The sequence below is a fragment of the Populus alba genome, chromosome 17 (genome assembly GCF_005239225.2).
Source record: "Populus alba chromosome 17, ASM523922v2, whole genome shotgun sequence".
Lineage (NCBI taxonomy): Eukaryota > Viridiplantae > Streptophyta > Magnoliopsida > Malpighiales > Salicaceae > Populus > Populus alba.
In genome coordinates this window covers 19,213,793-19,234,956 of record NC_133300.1, presented here as the reverse complement: position 1 = coordinate 19,234,956, position 21,164 = coordinate 19,213,793, and the positions used below count along the sequence as shown (strand labels likewise).

The following is a 21,164-nucleotide window of genomic DNA, read 5'->3' as shown; positions in this document are numbered from 1 at the left end:
TGTTAAGTTGAATTTGAGAGATTGTAGATAAAATGATGATTTTGAGTTATGGTTTTGTTTGAATAGTGAATTTATGCTAGAAATCAGGGGATAATAGTAGGTAATCTTTGAAAATTCTGGGTTTGAGGTTGAAGATGATGAAAATTCAATTTGGTCCCTTAATTTGTGAAAATTACAGTTTAGTCCCCAAACTTTGGAAAATTACAAATTGATCCCTGGAGCATATTCCGAGATTCTGAACAGAAAAACATATGAATTATGGGCAGAAAGCTTGGTCTGAGGCATAAAGAACATATTGCAGTCTATGGAGAAAGGGATTGAGCAGAGACTTACCGGACGGCAGCACGAAACAGAGGATATTAGTACTTTCAATTGGGTAAGAGGGAAAAAAAACAATTTCCTTGCTGCTTAAGTTCTCTTATTATAAGATGTCTTACATTAGTTTCTTTACATCTTGTCCGATTGACAGGGTTTTGCTAATCGCAAAGCTTCCATTTGTGTTGGCCGTGACATAGAGAGAGAAGGAAAGGGGTATTATGAGGACACAAGGCCTGCTTCAAACATGGATCTACATGTTGCGACTTCCATGATTGTAGAAACCACCATCCTGTGGAAGCCATGAGAATCTCAAGCAACACCTCAAACAAAATAATGTTGTTAGTAGTTGTACTTACAAGGAACCTTGGAAAGATTTGTGTCAGTAGGATGGATATCTTTCAATTTGTTTCCATTTGTATTTGAGGCTGCGAGGGATGTTATTCCTTTGCTTGCTTGTCTTATGATTGATTCTGCGTTTTGTGTTGAACACTGGAATCTTAACTTTAATCACCTTCATGGATATCCAGATTTCCAGTGCCTGGAAATGGTTTAAAAAGATTTTGTTTTGAGGTAATGCAGATCACATCTCTAGTTGTGACTGGATTTAATAAAGTTACTTTATACACTTGAAATTACTCCATGCTTTTCTCTTGAATCATTAATCCTAAATGATTAATCATGGATAGTTTAATATATCAGTGAAGCTAGATTATTGACCGAGCTCGTACAGGCTATACTAAAATTTATATATATATATATATATATATATATATATATATAAGGATTGATACTTTAATCTACAACTGTCAAAGAACCTGAAGGCATAATATGATTTAAGTAAATCCCATCACCAAACACTTTCACCCTTTCCATTTCTCATATTTACTTACCATTTCTTGCTCACATCCCCTGCTTTTAGTTATCCTTGCACCTTTTCTACTTCTTCTTCTCGACAATCTATGGCTGATGCAATTCTTTTCTGCTCTCGCGACTACAATCATGGGGAACTTGAGTTCCCCAATTCTTTCTGCATTTTTAATTGAATTCTCTGCAACTTCTTCTGGAACCATAAAGTCAGGGTCTTCCAAATTGTCACCCCCTTCTGCTAACTCAGTTTGAATCCATGAAGACCAGTCAACATCACTATCTGTTTCCCATGATAACTCTCTAGTTTTTTGCATGACATTAATCTTATCCATTACGTTTAGTATCAAGTGATGATTCAAAACTTCATAATCCCTGCATAATTTGTAAAGGAATCTATTAGATGTGGGAAATCTAAATGCTGTTTAACCCAATTGATATAAATCTAACTTTAACCAACCTGTATGTGAAAATGGCATGTAGAAACTGAATAGAGGCAAGAATCCCATAGAGTAACCTGAAAACATTGATTAGCCATGTTTGTCGTTCTATACTATTTGTTGTGAGCCGAAGCGTTGCTACTTCTACCAGAAACGTGGCAACAAGACCTGTGAACCAAAATCAGATTTAAACTAGTTATAGAGCTATCTAAACCTTCAATACTTGATTTAAATACCAAAAAAACAGGAAGACAAAATAGAAAATAAGAGAAATACAAGACATACGTACCAACATAAAGCCTCGCTCTTATGGTATATGTTTGCTTTGTACTGGTGAACATGTAAACGATAAAGATTGATGCAGTGTAGAGGATGAAAGCTTTAATTATTCGTGATTCAAGCAACATAGCGTTATGCAAAGCAAACAGCTTCTCCAGAGCAATGAACATGCTTGCTTGCTTTGATTCGAAAGCTTCCTGAAAAATGGGAAAACCATGTCTCATATAATCCTTGTCTCAAAAAAAACTGTAATGGAAATCATAAACCTCAATGAAAACACTAACCTGAGCGGCCAATATTGAATTTGAATTTACTACCAAATGGCCATGGACCTTTTGAAGTTGTTCTTGTTGCTGAAGAAGCTCTTCCTGCTGTTTATGGCCATATTCAGCAAAGTGTTGCAGCGTACTCCTGTAATTCGGTAATAATTTCAGTTAAGCTCTCTAATTATTTACTTGTAATTACAGTAATTTTGTCTTTGAAGACATTGTGTCTCCAACTCTGCCAATCTGCTTCTCTATTTCCACAGCTTCGTTTCTCACATTGTCTACTTCTTGGCCCAGATTGGTGTAAGCATCATGAAGCATCGACATCCCTTCCTTCAAATTTTCATTCATTTTTGCTTGTCCCTCTTGCAGCTCTGATTGAGATTGTGCAATTTCCTTGGAATGCTTATAAACAGCTTCAGAGTGCTTAGATAAAACATCCATGTGATCCTTTGCATCTTTCGTTGTTTGAGCTACATTTTCAACCTGAATATCAATAGAACTCAATGAATCCTGAATTTGATTCGATCTCTGCAACAGGACATGTGTTTTTCCTCCAATAATTTCTAACTGTTCTTCCGTGTATTCTGCTGAATTTTTAAGATCATTCACCAGTCTCTCCATTTTATGGTTGAAGGCATGGGCCCTGTAGGCAATAGCACATAAAAAAATCCTTGTTAGTTTCTGTCACATCGTATAAAACAAGAGAAGAACGGTCAGAACAGTGAAAGAAACTATACTTAACTGTAACTGATAGCAGATAGAATTGGTTTCCAGCGAGAATTCAAGATAAACCTTGTGCTCATTGTCATTCAACCTTTTGAGACAATTAACCATGGCAGATTTTGTGTCACAATAAGGGAAAGCTGGCCGTCCAGAGTCCTTTTGAAAGCAATCACTAAGGTGCCAAGCAAATCTCCACCGCTTCTCCTCGACGGCGAGAATCTGCGAGCAGCCGGCAAAGAGATTCTGGTAAGCATTCTGCCAACAAGAATTCGTGCCAACCATTTTCCTTTCGGCTTTTTCGACCAGTTTCATCCCCTTCCCATCACTAAGACCATTCATAGAAAATTCCACCACAGAACCACGGGGCAAACCGTTTGTCTGCGAGTTATCAGTGGAGAGAGTCTCTGTTGAAGAAGAGAACCAACCCCATGATTGACAACTTAATGTAAGTGAGATTAAAATTACGAGAAACAAAATCTGACTATAAGAACCCATTAATTATATTTTCTTTTCTTCCTGATTTTGTTACTCTACTTTCTGTATCTTCCACCAGAAGACTGAAACCTGCAGTATAACAAAATTAGCAGATGCTTCCAATGCTAAAGGCATACACACAAGTCTTGTATTTATGTATAAACAAAGAGGTGGAGAAACTTGGAGCGCAACAAAAGGAAAAGGGCACGATTTTTAGCATGAAAAGGACTGTTTGAAAGTGAAATTAAAAGAGAAGAAAATAGAAAAGAGACAGAGACTTCCAAAGATTAAAAAAAGAAAAGAAAAGAAAAGGTAGAAATGGTCAAATAGTCTCTTAAAACATTCTACGATATTCCAATAAATCAAAGATGAGATAACTTCAAGAATTCTAAGGAAATCAAAACAGGACATAGTGTCATATCTTCCCATTAAAATTAGCAACATATCAACTATTTTAAGAAAATTAAGTCAAAATTAAGAAAATTCTTTAAAATCATAACCGTTTCAATTAACCGTTTCTTTGTTTTCTCTCTTTTTCTAATTTCCTTTTACAATTAATTACTTATATGATGGATTCAACAAATGGAAAGAAAGAAACCATAAGTGGCAAAAAGGGATCCCCTCTTTATCTTCTATCACTTGATTTCTTTTCTTAACTTCTTCTCCAGCAACCCCTCCCTCCTTTTCTCATATACAAAGCTTCTGCTACCTTTTTTATCCTTTAAAAAAACAAAAAGCGGGCCATGTTCATGTTTAAAGTTTTGATACGATTATCCTTGGAGCCTTAACCTGAATTATACGTAAAAAACGAAGAAATTAAAGAAAGTCCGGGTGAATGAGAGAGAGAGAGAGAGAGAGAGAGAGATGGTGAGAGCATACATACTTGTTTGTGAATGCTCACCGGGTGGGGGTGGGGGTGGGGGTGGTATTAAGAGGATATATATATATATATAAAGTGAAGTGAAGAGACATGATGCTTTGATTAATTTGGAAAATTAATGATGTTTCGAAAAGTCACTTTCCATGACCGACATTAATCTTTCCTTTCCATGTTACACCAGGTTTTATATTTTTTCCTTTTACGTTTAATTCGTTTTCAAAATTAACCCAAGATTTCAGAACGTTGCAATATTAAACCTCAACGTCACAAATGATCTACTGTAATTTAATTTTAAGGCCTGATTAAATACCCAAGTTATTAAAACACACTTGTTCCCAGCAGAACACAATGTTTAAGGGGGAGAGAGATCATCTTGCATGCATAAAATCGAAGACGTGTACTGTAACAGATATATTGTTGTGTTGCAAACAGATTTCAAGGTTCTATATAAATCCAAGAACTTTTTATGCACCAGCTGATGATATAATTATAAGTTAGAGTAATTATTGAAACCCTCCCATAATTATTGGATTTTGTTCCTTAACTTCCACCTAACGGATTCATCATTCTGCTACTTCCAAATCCATTCAAGAAATCTCAAAAGTCCATTTGAAATGAACAAAGGATGCAGTAACCGGTTGAGATGAAAATCTCTCAAGTAGAATGAAAAGATCCTTATACCTCCAAGGTCTGATATGCGGTTTATTCCTACCACCTGTATTACCAGAATGGAATGCGCTAGTTCTAAGATGCAGAGTCTGTGTTCGAACAATGATTTATGGAAGCACAGGTACGTGGAGGAGCTTGGAAATGCGTCCGAAACACAAAGTTTTGGCAACTGGAAAACTAGATCAATTCTCTAGATATCGATGTTTTCTGCTAGATCTTATGGCAGCATGAAGGATCCACTAATTTTGTCTGTGATTGTAACTATTTGGATTGTTAATTTTTTTTAAAATAGTTTATGTTCATAAATCGCCGGTCTTGCAAATTGATAAACCTTTGTTTGAATGATATCGTAGATTAAAAGGCTTGAAGGAAATCTTTGTTTGTGTTGCATATATTAAGAGAGTTCTTGATGTCGGACAAAGAGAGAATTTAAGAGAAGGGGAGAAGGGAGAGAGAACGAAGAGAAGAAGAAGCTGGGAAGAAGAAGAGGAGAGGAGAGGAGAGAAGGGAAGGGAAGAGGAGAATTGAACACTACAATTTTTCTTTAATTCATCTATAAACTGATAAATCAAATAAAGCCCAATCAAATAGGTTTAAAGCCAAAACAGAGGGGTGGAACGGGAGTGTCTAATGAAAGAAAACTCTATAAGGTAGCGTGGAATACTCTTTCAAATCCAAAACAGATGGATGGAACTGGTTTGGGTTCTCGCAGAAGGTTTCGGTCTTGGAGTGATTGCTTTTCCAAATTTGCACCAATCAGTTGTGCATCAGCTAGCAATGACTTCGAAAATGGGAGCTTGACAAGCTTCAGAGTGGACCAGGGCTTTATCCATGAGAGAAAGAGGATGAAACTCGTCCTCAATCAATGCTTTCAGCACCATATTTACACCATGATAGGGATGATAAACTAATATGGATGCTTGACAGTAGGGGCTGTGAAATCTTGTAGCGCAGCTGTGGCTGGGTTTTTGCTTCCATGTCAGACCATGAACATCCCCAATGTATGGAAACCTATCGCTCTCCCAAAGGTAGAATTCTTCACTTGGCTGGCTGTTCTTGATAGACTGAACACTAAACAGTTTTTTGCAGCAACATGGAATAATTACACCAGTAGAAAATATATGTTGCTGCTGTCAAACTGAGGAAGAATCACTCCACCATCTACTACAACACTGCCAGCAAGTTTGGAGGATTTGGAATCATGCATGTGTTCAGTTGGCGAGGATCAACGTAGACCCTTACTAAATCAACAAGTGGTTTGTTTCAGCATTGAAGGTTCTTTGCAAGAGGTGGAAAACAAGGTATTTCCCACATGATTTTCTCTCTTTCTTCATTTTGATATTTCAATTATTAAAATAAATTAAGTAATAACATTACTGACACAATACCATAAAATTCCTCGGAATTTAAAATTTTTAATTTAGAAATTTTGGCCATGCATGGTCTACAACCGTGAAAGAGGTCCCAGAAAAACACAAGTCCAAAGCTAGTTGGACTTCTCCGTAAATCAAATGGAAAATTGATAGATCAGCAGGAAAAGTAACGTAGCATTTCGTTAAAAATAAACTCTATTTTCGGCTATTCCTCAAACAGTGTTTTAAGATTGTAAGGCTTCACGATGTCAAGACTTCCACTCCACATTAGCTTCGCAAATTGATTGTTGGCACTCTCAGTTGGATGAGCCAAATCAAAGAAGAAATATTCACTTGCATTGTCGCATAATTGATATCCTTTCTGACCACAAGTAGGGAAGCTTCTGTAAGGACCACTGCCACAACATGCCTCGTGAACCTCCTTGAAACCTTCATTTATAGAGAAATCACATTTAAATTCATAACAAGGATAGGAAATCTATATAGGGACCTTGATTTTTAATTATTTAATACTTATAGACAGGCATTACCATATTTTGAAGGGTTATTAATTCTCTCCCTTCCTGCAACATAGGCATCAAAAATTGAGTATCTAAATCCTTCTAGCTGTCCCTCAAGCTCTTTGAGTGCTTGAGGGAGTGCTCTGTTGTGTAGCTTTGCAAACATTGTAGCTTCATCCAAGCAGCCTGACACACCTGTTCTTTCCTGTTTAGCTGCTCTCAAGGATGGTAGACAACCCAAAGCTCCTTCCTCCTATCTTGTATATTTCCTGGAACAGTACAATTACGCAATCATAATCCAAGATCAACTTGGAAAGAAGAGAAATAATGGTTCTTTAGCATGCTAAATTACTTGGATCACTGTTGTTATATTGCCAATAACCATCCCAACATACTCTTCTCTTGAATATAATTGAAGCAAACTGTGCGTTGGTGTTAGAGCTGCAAAGTAATCATTGCCTCCAATGCTGAACATGTAAACTGCTGTGGACAGCAATTTTTTAGCTTCTGCTTCACCTAGTTGAAGCCTTAACTGCCTTTTCATATGCTTGAAATAGCTTAGTTGAGTGCTAAGGTTTATCACCTTCAAAGAAAAGGGAAAAAAATGAAAAACCAAAAAAAAAAAAAAAAACAGTTATGGAACATATCCAAGACAGTAAACTTTGTGTTCTTGACATACCCATCCATGATGAGTTTCAACAAGAGCACCAGCTCCAGATGATGCAAAGTTCACTCCATTTATAAATCGATGATTACTGGATTGTAGATGTTGTTGTATTTCAGAGCTTATCACCTTGAAAAAAATCATTGAATCTCATTATTCCTTTAGAAGATTTAAGAGAGATCTCGAGTTTAATTAATTATAAAAGGACGAAAAGTGGTGGGGAGGATCAATAACATTGAAGACCCCACCAAGAAAAAAACAACATCATGATGACAGACATACCATTCCTTGGAGATTTTCAGCGAGAACAAGATCCCCTTTTGACTCAAAGTTTTCTCCATCCATAAATTGATGGTCACCAGGTTGTAGATATGGCGGAATTAAAGGTAGATTTGCATATTGAGCTGTCACAAAACATTTCATAAAAATAAGAAAAGAAGGGACAAAAAAGAATGAATTAAAGTGCTCTTAACTGTAATGATCTTACCAATAAAATCTGGAATTAATCGACCATCACAAGGCCTTCCTGTGGGATGCTTAAAGAAGGTTTCTCCATATGGCCAGAAATCTGAAAAGATAGGAGCATCTTCGATATACTTGTTGTTTCCAGCATCATATAATGAATCTCCAAAGATAAATAAGGCAACATGCTTAGAACCATGGCAGCTTCTTGCAACCACAAGGCTTGCACAAAACACCAAGAAACAATTCTTAATATTGGACCTTGAAATTCTCATCTCTCCGGGAGCTCACCTTCTGTTGATTCTCTCAGCGCTCTCCTCTACAGGTAAGAACAAGATGAACAATGATAACCAGACTGATAAAGACCCCCCCAGATGCTTATTTCTTGTCGTTATCAGACGTCACTGTTGATGACATGGCTAGCACTGAAGTTAGTGTGTCTGAGTTTGTGGGAGAACAACAAATAGTTTAACAGGTTGACTTTAAGATGGTAAGAGACTATAATGATTGTGTAACCGATCCGATACAGTATGTATACACTGTCTTTATGATAATAAGAAAATATTAGTGGCCTGTGCTTTATGAAATAGTACCCGAGCTGCTACATGCTATACTAAAAAATTTATATATATATAAAAAATTGTATAAGGATTGATAATATATTTTTTAGTTAGAAAGAAAAATTTATTTGTAAATTTAAAATTTGATGTATATATTAATAAAATAAATTAAAAATTATAAGTGCTAATAAATATTAAAAAATAAGTTGTCAAACTGGAAAACAAATATAAATTAAAATATTTGATTTTACATTAAAAAGAACTCTTCAATTACTTATATTTAATTATATAATAGTATTTTAATTATAAAAAAAATAATTTAAATTTTTTTAAAACAAAATAATTTTCTATTATATTTCTTTTTTTATTAATAATTTTAATTCCAGTAAAAAAAATTAATTTTTTGTTGCATGTCTTTCATTTAATAAAAATTAAAAGAAATTAGAATACATATTCAAAAGAATTTGGATAATTTAAAATAAGAAAAAAAATATCTCTCTAATTAGAATCTGTTTGCCTAGCTGACACGCTCATTTAAAAAAAATATATCAGAATATTTAGTATTTAGACATCATTTTATCATTATCTTAAAACAAGTTTGAATTATAATAATATAAAAAAAAATTGATAACCTAGTGTATTAAAAATATATAAAATTAACATAATGTTCAAATATTGTCATAAAATTTTTTTTTGATGGTATCATTAAACTCAGCCCATATAACTTAATTTAAAATTTTATCTATTTAACTCTTTAACTAGCTAGAATTTCTAATATGATTATGTGGAGATTAATATAAATAACCCAGTTGATTTAATGTATTCAAAAATAAATCAGACAATCAATCAAAATTCAGTTTGACTTCAATAAAAAATTTGAGATGCTATTTTATTTTTTTAATATTGAATCGAGAATATCTCAAATCGAAATTATCCAACCCAAATTAACGTACTGAACTAATTATTCAAGTTATGAATCTAATTAAATTTAATAATTTTATTTTTTTATAATTTTATTTAATTATAGGATAAAAAAATACTCTTACAATAAAAAACATGTTAATTTTGTTTAATAAAAAAAAATATGATAAGATGTATAAAAAGAATACTTGCTAATAATAAAAAAAAAAAAATTATTCTAAAAACATGGTAAAAAATGATCGACTTTAACTAAAATAATATCTAAATATATACTTAATCACTTTATGAATCTAATAAAATAATATAACTAATAAATATTTGATTAATTAAAATTTAAGAAATCACACCAAAATTATTGGAATGTTTTTTTTTTTAAAGCAAGGCACAAAGGACCAGGTGGCTTTGCAAAGATGGAACCTTTAAATTTTAAAAATAAGTCTATGCATGCGGGTCTGCTAGCCTATGCCACTGCATCTCAAGGCTTTTTTTATTTTTTATTTTTTTTCAAATATGTCATCTCTCTAATTTTTTTAAGAAACAAATGACGTGTAACTTCCACATCTAAATTCTAGTAAAAGTGACTAAAAATTGAGAGGATGTTCTTTTTATCTAAAAATTTATTTTCCTTATTTTCATAAAAAAATAATTTAATAAACATCCTTAAAACTTAAAAAAATATAATTTATTAGCCCAAAAAAACCTAAAACAATTGTCCAAAAATACAAAATTAAAATGGAAATAAATTATTTCCCGACTGCAACCTACTTTTTTTTTTTTTACAAGATAATGGTATTTAGTTCTCATTGGTGCAATAACTCTTGTTATACTACATGTAAGTTTTTAAGTTAATTTTTAAAGTAAAAAAATATATCAGTATGCAATTTAAAGTATGATAATTTGTTTAATTGAAAAACAAAAGGAAGTTATTTACGTTAAACACTAGCAGAAAATTAAGGAATGTTAAAAGAGTATTCTATCAGTATTTAGAGAGAATTTTGTTATTATTAGAAATTATTGATGATTCCTAACACCAATGAAAACATCAATGAAATTACTAATGAAATATTTTCTTTAAAAAGTTGCTCATTAAATTTTTTTATCCCGTTAATGATTTCTAATACCAATAAAAATATCAATGAAATATTTTGCTAGCATTAAAAATTGCTGTCGGAATTAAAAAATCTAAAAAAATTAGAATTTTTAACGGAATATTCTTTCCATAGCAGATTCCATTAATGATCTTTAATTTATAATTAAAAAAAAAAAACTAATAGTAAGAACATCAGCCTTCTTTACTGTAAAAAACAAAACATATGGTAGAGTGAGTAAAAATATCAAAAAAATAAGAAAATTGAAAAAAAAAATAACTGAAAAAATTGAATCATGAAAAAAAAACTGATTAAAATTTTTTTAAAAAAAAACTGGCTGGTTCGATTTCGGTTTTATAAGCATAAAACCAAAAAACCAAACCAAACCGGACCCAAATCAGAAAAAACCGAGCCAAATCAAAAAAATTGAGCCAAAACCGAGCCAAACCAGCTTTTGTCCTAAAAAACCGAACCGAAACCGGTCGGTTTGAACTAGTTTGGTTTTAAAAAAAAAAATTGGTTTGGTTACTTCTTTTTTTATAAAAATCGACCGAACCGAACTGGAAATGATCACCATTAACCAACACCGCCGGCATTGTGTGTAAACAAGAGTCAGGGTATTAGAAATCTTGAGGGGTAACTCAATAAGTAAAATTTTGAGTTTATTCTTTAATGATCATGAATTTGAATCTTTTCAAAATTATTAAAGGCTTATATAGTTATTAATTTCAAGATCTATGGGATAGAATTAATCGAAGTAGGCGTAAGCTAACCCGAATAACCACATTAATTAAAAAAAAAAGTCAGGGGTCACAGGTCTCCCATACATTGGTTTCACTGCAAAGAAGAACTTTGTCTGTAGATATCTGCAGAGAAAAATATATTACTTCTCTTTTGTTGGTTGGATGAAGTATATATATAGCATACCCATAAAGGAGGAGCTGCCATGTCTTTCTCTAAAACCTAACCATTGGCAACAACTCATAAAGTATAACTTATTTGTTATATAGTTTAGATATGAATAAAAGAATAAAAGAAAATATGTATAAAGTATACAAAAAAATAAAAAAATACCTAAAAGAATCTAGGTTTTTTTTAATAGTCGGGCTGGGCTCGAGGTTATGCCCAACTGCCTGGCTCCGATAGTTTTTATTGTGGCTGATATAATGATTATGATGGTAAGAAATTGTTTGATAAGAATTATTAACTTATATAAGATTTAAAAATTCAAAATCTTTATTTTATAACTTCTAAGTGTTGAGTACATTATTATTATTATTATTATTATTATTATATATAGTGAAATGTGTTGATCATCGTGAACAACTTCCACCATTGAGGAACCTGCAGTTCCTCAAATTCATGCACCAACCCCGGAAGCTTCATATGGAAGCTGCTTTTCGGGTTGTTCGATATCTGAAAGGAGCTCCAGGTCAAGGGTTATTCTTTCCTTCACACACTGATTACAAATTAAGAGCTTATTCAGACTCAGATTGGGCAGGTTGCCCACTAACTCAGAGGTCTACCACGGGTTATTGTGTGTTTCTTGGACCCTCGTTGATATCTTGGAGATCAAAACGATAGAAAACAATCTTACTCTTCTTTGCAGAGGCAAAGTATCGTGCAATGACAGGAGCATGTTGTGAGTTGACATGGCTCCGATGTCTGTTGAGGGATTTAGGCATTTTTCATCATGAACTTGCTTTACTACATTGTGATAACAAGGTTGCATTACATATTGTAGCCAACCCAGTGTTTCATGAGCGCACCCGACATTTTAAGATGGACTGTCGCTATATCAGGCACAAAATTCAAGATGGTTCTATGATAACAAGACATGTTCATTCTGAACATCAATTGGCAGACATCTTCACCAAACCCTTGGGAAAAGATGTCTTCATTCCTATGATACACAAGTTGGGAGTGTAGGACATCCACTCTTCAACTTGAGGGGGAGTGTTAGGAATCCTATTAGAGATATAGTAGGAATGAATAATTTATACATGATTTCCCTACTGTAATAATAATTCTCTATAGGACAATGAATTCCAAAAAAGTGTTGGATTCCTAGTAAAAGAGAATAACTATACATACACTTGTATAAATATGTGATGCAATCAATAATAATTCTCATTCTAGCAAATTCTATTCTTCTCTTATCAATTTACATGTTAATCCAAGCATGTTTCAACGACAACTCAGGGAGAACATTTTAAAAAAGGTTTTAGGCCCATGCTAGGCTTAATACCTTTTGAGCATTGTCTCGTGGCTTGTACCCATATCAAATTTCTTGATATTTTTATTTGATCCAAGTTCTTTAGTTGAATCATGCTCAATCTATATTTTTTAGGTGTATAAAAGTTTTTCATTACATATTATTTTTAATCTTATTAATATTTATGTTAGAAATATTTTTCTCTCTTTAATATATATATATATATATATATAAAAGATTTTTGTTCTTCTTTAATACTATCATGGTGAAATAACATTCAAACCCCCCTCACTTAAGGAAAATGGTAATGTTTTGGGTATAGATACTCCTTAAACTATCAATATGAGGGGTTCATAATTTTCAATCTCAACATACACTCATCATTTTTCTTATAAAATACATATTTTCATATCAAAACAAAAACAAATAATTTTGTTATTAGAATTTAATATTATTTTGCATATTTATTATATTTTTGCTCTTGCTTAAGCATTTAAAGGTATTCAAATCCATTAAAAAAAAACTATTTTAATTTGCAAGTGTTAGAATTTTTACATCAAGCTATCACCTTTTTGTGTCATGAAAAATGAATCCAATAGCATGGAGATTTGATTAAACCCATTATTCAACTACAAAAAATTACTATATTCATAAGGATCTATGATCTTATAAGCGTTTGATAAAAGTTAGTTGAGATGACATGAATTAAAAAATCTAGTTCAATTTGATTCTAAAGAGTAACTTTTAACTAAATATGATCATAAATATTTTTCTTTAGTTTGAAAATAAACGATTATTTAAATAAGTTTTTGCAACAGTCATGACGAATAAAACCTTCATCTCACAGGTTAGGTCCAAATGCAGAAAATTTTGAAGATTATCAACGCGAAAACTCAACAATTCGATCTTATGCCACGCATCATCCATGAGGATTGAATAGTAATGTGGGCTGCATTTGCCGAAAACTCTCTCTAAATATCACCAGAGCTGTAGATAAGGAACCATATCTGCAAAATGTCAAAAATCATTTTTATAATTGAAGGTGTTAATTTCAGTGTCGATGCAATTCCAGCCTATTTCTAAACTCCTCGATTAATTCATCCAGCGACTACATGAGCAAGCTTTCACAGCTTTCAAATCCTCTTATGTATCCTTTCACTGATCATTCTCTTTCAATCTTCTTCACACGTAGCTAGGGTTCGTTTGATATGAATGCCTGGAGAAGGTGTTTGGAGTAAATGGATTCTCTCTTGCTTTTTTTGTTAAAAAACAACAAAAGAGAAAGGCCCTGGAAAGAGCAGCTGCATGCCTACATTAACAAAACATAGTGAGTGTTTTTGGGCCTGCCATACTCTTTGTGGAACATTTATGAACAGTTGATTCGTCTATATATAGGACAAGTCTACCCTGTCATGGGTATATTAGAAAAACTACAAGAAAAAAATAAAATAAAAAAAAGCCCTGAGAATGACCCGTACATTTACTGTATAACTTTTCCATGTGTCACCTGCATCATGGTCATTGCTTCTATTGGAGCGAATCTTAGTATATATGATCTTACATTTTGTTATTAAGTTATAATGAAATTATCAGTAAAAAATTAAGTAAATTGAAATTTATACGTTGTCAGTAACGAAAAAAAAAAAGAAAAATGAAATTTATAACTCGAGGGGAGATGTGTTGCCCAGGAACATTGTTTTGTTTTGGTTTTTGGTTCGTAGTCGCTGCTTATATAAACATTGTTTTGTTTATGTTTTCGTAACTAGTTCTTGCTCATATAAGTTTGGGGCAGAGATTATGTTTTAAAATGATTTTTGTTTGAAAATATATTAAAATATATTTTTTATTTTTTAAAATTTATATGATTCAAAATATTAAAAAATAATTTGAAAAAAAAATCAAGATTATTTAGAATTGTGGTTTGACAGCACTGCGGGGTTCAACTTGGATTTTTTTGATGGCTTTGCCCTTGTTCGGCGCATTCTTTGAACAAGGACCTGACTAAGGCGGCCTTAATTTTGTTGCCCTTTCCGACTGGCAACAAATGTGTTTGGTCGTTGCCAAAAACAGACGGAGGACTTCCCCCGCTGAATGCTGCTTTCAGAAGGCCCACCCACCACCATGGAGGAGGAATTGACAGCGTTTCTTTCCGGTAGGACCTACTAGGCGACTACAGATGAAGGCATATTTCCTATCGACACTCACATGTATCCATCTAATGTAAAAAATATAAAAGTGATTGAGCACTCTGTAAAAGCATCGCCAATGGTTTCCTTTGTTTGCTGAAAAGCCATGAACGGACCTCTGGATTGGTGCTTCGCTGTAGCTGAAAAGGCAAGGGCACGAGCACCTCTCAGTTTCTTCATGTTTTTGCTATTGAAAAAGGAAAATGATGGTTTCCGAAGGTGCAGGTGGTTGGGTAATCCACTCACGTTTCTACTTTCTTTTTTTAGCTCATGTAAGAACAAAAAGTGACCATCTTTGAACCAGTCATGCCGCCTGGCCACATGCATATTCCAAGAAGCAAGCACGCGTGAATTTGAATATATATATATATATATAATATAGGTATTCATTTACTTGAGATATGTGGAAGGGAAGAAAATCACTAGCAAGCACGCGTGAATTTGAAAATACCTATATATATAGTATAGGCATGGAAGCCACCACAACGTGTCACCTGTTCCTTTTCTTGAGTATTCTGTATATCGGTTTAAGTTTTTTATTTGTTTTTCATTATGGATAAAATTGGAATTTTGGTTGTTTTGTAATATTGATTTATTTTATTTCTTTATTTTTTAAAAATATGGGTATTTTCTTTCTTTTCAATTATGTTCATTTAAATTTTTCAAAATATTCTTTTTCTTTTTTAATTCTAGGCTTACTCGTATCAATTATTGACTGGTCCAATTTCATTGACTAGCAGTCAAATTTTCCACATAATTTTTTTTTAAAAAAAAAACAAAATGCCACATGACCATCATTACCTATGGAAACCCATTTCGTTACCACAACGTGTCACTTCCATCCCAGTTCATTGTTATTTAATTCTGAAAATATGTTATAAATGTTGAGAGATTTACCGACCGACAAGCAAATTCAAGTGTCTTCAAATCATGAGTGAATTGGTAAGTTAGCATTTTTTTTAAAACATAATAGTTCTTAAAATAACATAGGAGAAAGAATAATTAGAACTCTATTACAGTTCAGAGAGTCATAGATACTATATGTAATATTCAGAGTTATAGATGTCATTTATTAATGAAAAGTTTGAGTCATAAATTAAATGAATTTAACTTAATTTTTTGAAAAAATATCAAATCAAGTTTTAACTAAGTTGATTGAGTAGCAAGACTCACCAAATTAGCTCTAGATTGAATTTTTTTTTTTTTTTTTTTTTTTTTTTTAAGCTCAGCCCATGCTTGGTGTCAATATGGTTAGGTCATAAGTTGACATGTTGATCCAAATTTAATAATTATAGATTTAACACTTTCTTAATTAATCTATTACCTTTTCTAATTTTATTAGAAAGTATTAATAGTTATTATATTTTTTATCTAACAAAAAACCTTATAAAAAATAAGAGTAATACCTTACTATTTATATAAAAATCTGAAAAACCTTATAAATTAGTAATATATTAATTTCTCCCCTGAATAAATATTTATATATTAATCAAAAAAATTTAAAAATTAACTGAATCAAGTACTTATTTGATTTTTCTAGGTCTAGAAATATAATACTTGTATTAATTATATTCTAGTTGTTAACTTTTAAAATCTATTTTATTAATCAAGTTATACTTAATTAAATCATCCTAGTTTAATTTCTACCTAAAGGTTTTTAATATGTGTAACTTATTAAATTCCTAATATAACTCAAAATATATATTATAATTATAATGATAGACTCTCACAATTAAGCAACATATTAATTTTGCTTAAGAAAAATAAAATATGATAGGTTGTATAAAAAAAATGCTTGCTAATACAAAAAAAAAAGAAAAAGAAAAAAAAAGAGAGAGTATAATATCATTCAAAAACATGATAAAAAATGATCGACTTACAACTAAAATAATATCTAAATATATACTTAATCACTTTAAGAATCTAATAAAAATAATATACCTAATAAATATTTAATTAAAATTTAAGAAATCACACCAAAATTATTGGAAATTGTTTTTTAAAAAATGCGAGGCACACAGGACTAGGTGGCCTAGCAAGATTGAACCTTTAAAAATAAATCTAAACATATGGGTCTGCTAGCTTAGACTCGTGCATCTTGAGGGGGTTTTTTATTTTTTTCAAACTTGTAATCTTTTTAAAAAAAATTTGAGAAACAAATGACGTGTTGCTTTCATATCTAAATTCTAATAAAAGTGACTAAAAATTAAGAGGATGCTCTTTTATCTAAAAATTTATTTTCATAAAAAAATCAAATAAAACACCCTTAAAACTTAAAATAAAAAAAAAATTATTAGCCCCAAAAAAACCTAAAAAATTGTCCAAAAATACAAAATTAAAATGGAAATAAATTATTTTCTCAACTGCAAACCAACTTTTTTTTTTTTTACAAGATAATGGTATTTAGTTTCTCATTGGTGTAATAACTCTTGTTATACTACATGTAAGTTTTAAGTTAATTTTTAAAGCAAGTAAAAAATATATCAGCATGCAATTTAAAGTATGTTAATTTGTTTAATTGAAAAACAAAAAGAAGTTATTTACGTTAAACACTAGCAGAAAATTAAGGAATGCTGAAAGAGTATTCTATCAGTATTTAGAGAGAATTTTGTTGTTATTAAAAATTATTGATGGAATTGCTTATGGAATATTATCTTTTGAAAAGTTGCTCATTAATGGCTTTTTTTGTTCTATTGGTGATTTTATATTACTAATAAAAATATCGATGGAATTATTAATGAAATATTATTCTTTAAAAAGTTGCTCATTAAATTTTTTCATCCCGTTAATGATTTCTAATACCTATAAAAATATCAATGAAATATTTTGCTAGCATTAAAATTGTTGTCGGAATAAAAAAATCTAAAAAATTAGAATTGCTAACGGAATATTCTTTCCATAGTAGATTCCATTAATGATCTTTAATTTATATTATAAAAAAAAAAAAACTAATAGCAAGAACACCGGCCTTCTTTACCGTAAAAAAAAATATATGAATAGAACTAACACCATCGGCATTATATGTAAACAAGAGTTACGGTATCAGAAATCTTGAACGGGTAGTTTAACTAGTTAAATTTTAAATTTTATTTTTTAATGGTTATACGTTCAAGTCCTCTCAAGATTACTGGAAACTTATATGGTCATTAACTTCAAGGTTCATGGGATGAGATTAGTCAAAATACGTGTAAACTGACTCGAACACTTATATAAATTTTAAAAAAGTAAAAAAAAAAAAAAAGAGTCAGGGTAACAGGTCTCCCATACATTGGCTTCACTACAAAGAAGAACTTTGTTTGTAGATGTCTGCAGAGAAAAATATATGTATAGCATCCATGAAGAGAAATGGCTGCCTTCAGACCTATTTGTTTCTGCGTTTTAAAAGTGTTTTTAAATAAATTTAAATTTTTTATTTTTTTATTAACTTCAAGTTAATATGTTTTTAGTATTTTCAAATCATTTTGATGTGCTGATGTCAAAAATAATTTTTTAAAAATAAAAAAAATCATTGGTATGTATTTTGACACGAAAAGTTATTTGAAAAACAATCACAACCATACTGCCAAACAAACTCTTCGTCTATTGACGTCTTCTACCACTACAAAGGAAAAAATGAGAATCAATCAGCTCGGTGAATGCAGCGATTGAAATGCTCTTCATAGTAATTTTGTAACCATGCGGACATCTAGTGGAGGGTTAAAGAGAAGCATGACTTCATATTTCGTTGTATATCATTGAAAACCAAATTATTTCCGGTTAACCGGATACTCCAAGCAATGCCCATAAAGGAGGAGCTGCCATGTCTTTCTCTGAAACCTAGCCATTGGCAACAACTCATCAAGTATAGCTTATTTGTTATCTAGTTTAGATATGATTGTGTATTTATTATTAGCATATAGTCTTAGCAATAATCATGGGAGAAAATATACGCAAGATTGTCTTTCCTCGCTGCAAGTTTTTCCCACTCTATATGTACAGCATAAGAAAAAGGTATGAATGAATAACTCTGTTTCGCTACTGCAGCACTGTCTCACGTCTCTTCATTACTCTGCTTTAAATTTCTACAGGAACACTCCAAAAGACACCCCATCGGCACCATAAAATAAATTTTGTCCATAATAAAATTGCGTTGTAGCAACATATGATCTGATGACTCGGAATAATTATAATTAAAATAGTTTAAATATAAATTCAATATTGTCCTAATAGCTTGAAGTTTATTATAGACTTAAACCATAAAAAATGAGGGAGGGAGGGATGTTTCTGGGCGATGGAAGCTTGTCTCATGTCTAGTTTTTTTTTCTAATGCTTGAGTGATATGTTGGAGGTTGATGGTGACCAGATCATTTAGAGCAGCTGATGCAAGAGCGATGGGTATAGCTTTTTTAGAATGTATAAATATGAGCGTTACTTGCTGTCATATCAATTTTTGGTTTTTGAAATTGGAATTGTCGTTGCATCCCAATGTTTAAGTTAATTTTGAATGTTTGTTTATATAAGGATAAACAAGTAAAAATCATGAAAAGAAGTTTTCTTCCTCTTTGGAGTGGTTTTTAATATCTTGAGCTATGCCTCACTCGTCTCTGATGATTATTTATTATAAAAATTTTATATGGCTCACAATTTACAAGATTATGGTATGAGGCTACAAGGCAAGTGATTGTGTTTTTTCAAAAATACAATCAAGGCAGTAATACATGATTATGCTGAAAAACTTCTTATGGTAATCTTTGGTTGGTTTAGAAAATTATGCTTGATTCACAAACGTTTCTCCACCAATAAAAGTGTTGGCATGAAATGAAGTAGAATTATGGGATTGTGTATAGATAAATATAGAAAATATTTGCACAATAAAAAAAGAGAATAGAAGAAAAATATATATAAAATATACATAAAAATATCTAAAAAAATTCTAGTTTTTTTTTCTTAGTCAGGTTGAGCTCGAAATCATACCCAACTGCTTGAATTCGATAGTTTTTATTGTGGCTGATATGATTATTATAATTGTAAGAAATTGTTTGATAAAAGTTATTATCTTATATAAAATTTAAAAATTCAAAATCTTTATTTTATAACTTCTAAGTTTTGAGTACATTATTATTATTATTATTATATTATGAATGAATGACTATTAAAGTTATTAATTAGATGTTAGACTGGTGACGGAATCGTAATGGCGGCTAATATTTCAAGTCCGCTTGAATATTACTGCTTGACGGCTTAGCTAGGTAGATAGCTCAAGCTCAACTCAAGCGGGTGAAATATGACTGTTACAGTTTGTAACAGCTAAATCCAGCTGGATCAGGTAGATAGCTAGATAGAGAGAGTAGGAATCCAGGAAAAAAACAATCAACGGCTAGGATTGGGTTGGGTATTTGAGAACGGGTCCCGCTTCCTGTCCTGGAGAGAGGGAGGAAGAAGACTTGTTTTCTAATTCTCTCCACAAGGCACAGGGGAAAATGAAATAAAATGATGATGGTTTTGTGGGACCCATGTGTCCCCTGAAATTGAAAGACCATACGACCACGTGTTGCAGGTAAGGTCACTTTCAATATTCATCCTAATCCTCAATAGTCACGTGGAGATGACTCACCCTTGGAGTCCAAGGTTTCCAATGCACCCCTGTGGTCTAAATTATAAAACTAAGTCCTTTTAGATTTGAGAAATGAATTAATTAGTTATTTTTAAAAAAAAAATAAATTATTTAGTCCTTTCTGTTCATTTACGTTTTTTTATTTTTAAAAAAAAATAGAAGAAAGGAAATGAATAAATAAATATTATAAAAGTAACCTGGTCAATGAACTAGGTAATTTATTAAAAAAAAGATTAATTAATTTATCTTTTAAAAATAGAGGAACTGTTTTTTTTAATGAGTTTTCACATTTTTTATATCCAATATGTATATTTATGCTCTAAAACATACATTTGACAAAAAAAAAAAAAACACTAATTGAGAATATTTTGAAATGTTTGGAACCTAATTGAAAAAATTCATAGGTTTTAAATGTAATTGAGAATGGATATACAAGTTGGAGAGTAACATGAGGGTTTCCCTATAATAGAATTATGGTGTCTCTTCAACGCTTAATTATTTCTCTCTTTAAAGTTTTATATTATTTTTATTTTTTTTCATGGAATTTTGGATCTTTATAAAATTATATAAAGCACAATCCATATGTTGGAAGCAGAAGTCACAACTCACACCGACAAGGACAAGTTAAAGATAGGTAGATAGGCTTGTAGCCGGAATCCGGGAAGTTCCTCCATAGCAATGAAACC

General features: G+C 31.6%; 1 protein-coding gene and 1 pseudogene across 1 annotated transcript; both read right to left on the bottom strand.

Annotated features, from left to right (window-relative positions):
• Positions 1-1,124: 1,124 nt before the first annotated feature.
• LOC118052517 (protein GAMETE EXPRESSED 1) lies at positions 1,125-5,797 on the bottom strand. The gene is made up of 10 exons (XM_073405569.1): positions 5,699-5,797; positions 4,929-4,962; positions 3,428-3,457; positions 2,963-3,297; positions 2,367-2,851; positions 2,186-2,312; positions 1,912-2,098; positions 1,643-1,790; positions 1,209-1,557; positions 1,125-1,133 (listed from the first exon to the last, which is right to left on the bottom strand). Exons 1-10 carry the CDS (start codon positions 5,795-5,797, stop codon positions 1,125-1,127), a joined length of 1,803 nt encoding a protein of 600 aa, XP_073261670.1.
• Positions 5,798-6,311: 514 nt separating this feature from the next.
• LOC118052550 (GDSL esterase/lipase 1-like) lies at positions 6,312-8,381 on the bottom strand (annotated as a pseudogene).
• Between the last annotated feature and the right edge of the window lie 12,783 nt (positions 8,382-21,164).

Excerpts from the sequence above, each read along its gene's own strand:
- LOC118052517 (XM_073405569.1), bottom strand. The coding sequence starts at position 5,797 with ATGGTGCTGAAAGCATTGATTGAGGACGAGTTTCATCCTCTTTCTCTC. Across the intron at positions 4,963-5,698 it reads GTCAAGCTCCCATTTTCGAA|GTGGTAGGAATAAACCGCAT; the intron begins GTCATTGCTAGC and ends CTGGTAATACAG. Across the intron at positions 3,458-4,928 it reads CCGCATATCAGACCTTGGAG|GTTTCAGTCTTCTGGTGGAA; the intron begins GTATAAGGATCT and ends GTTATACTGCAG.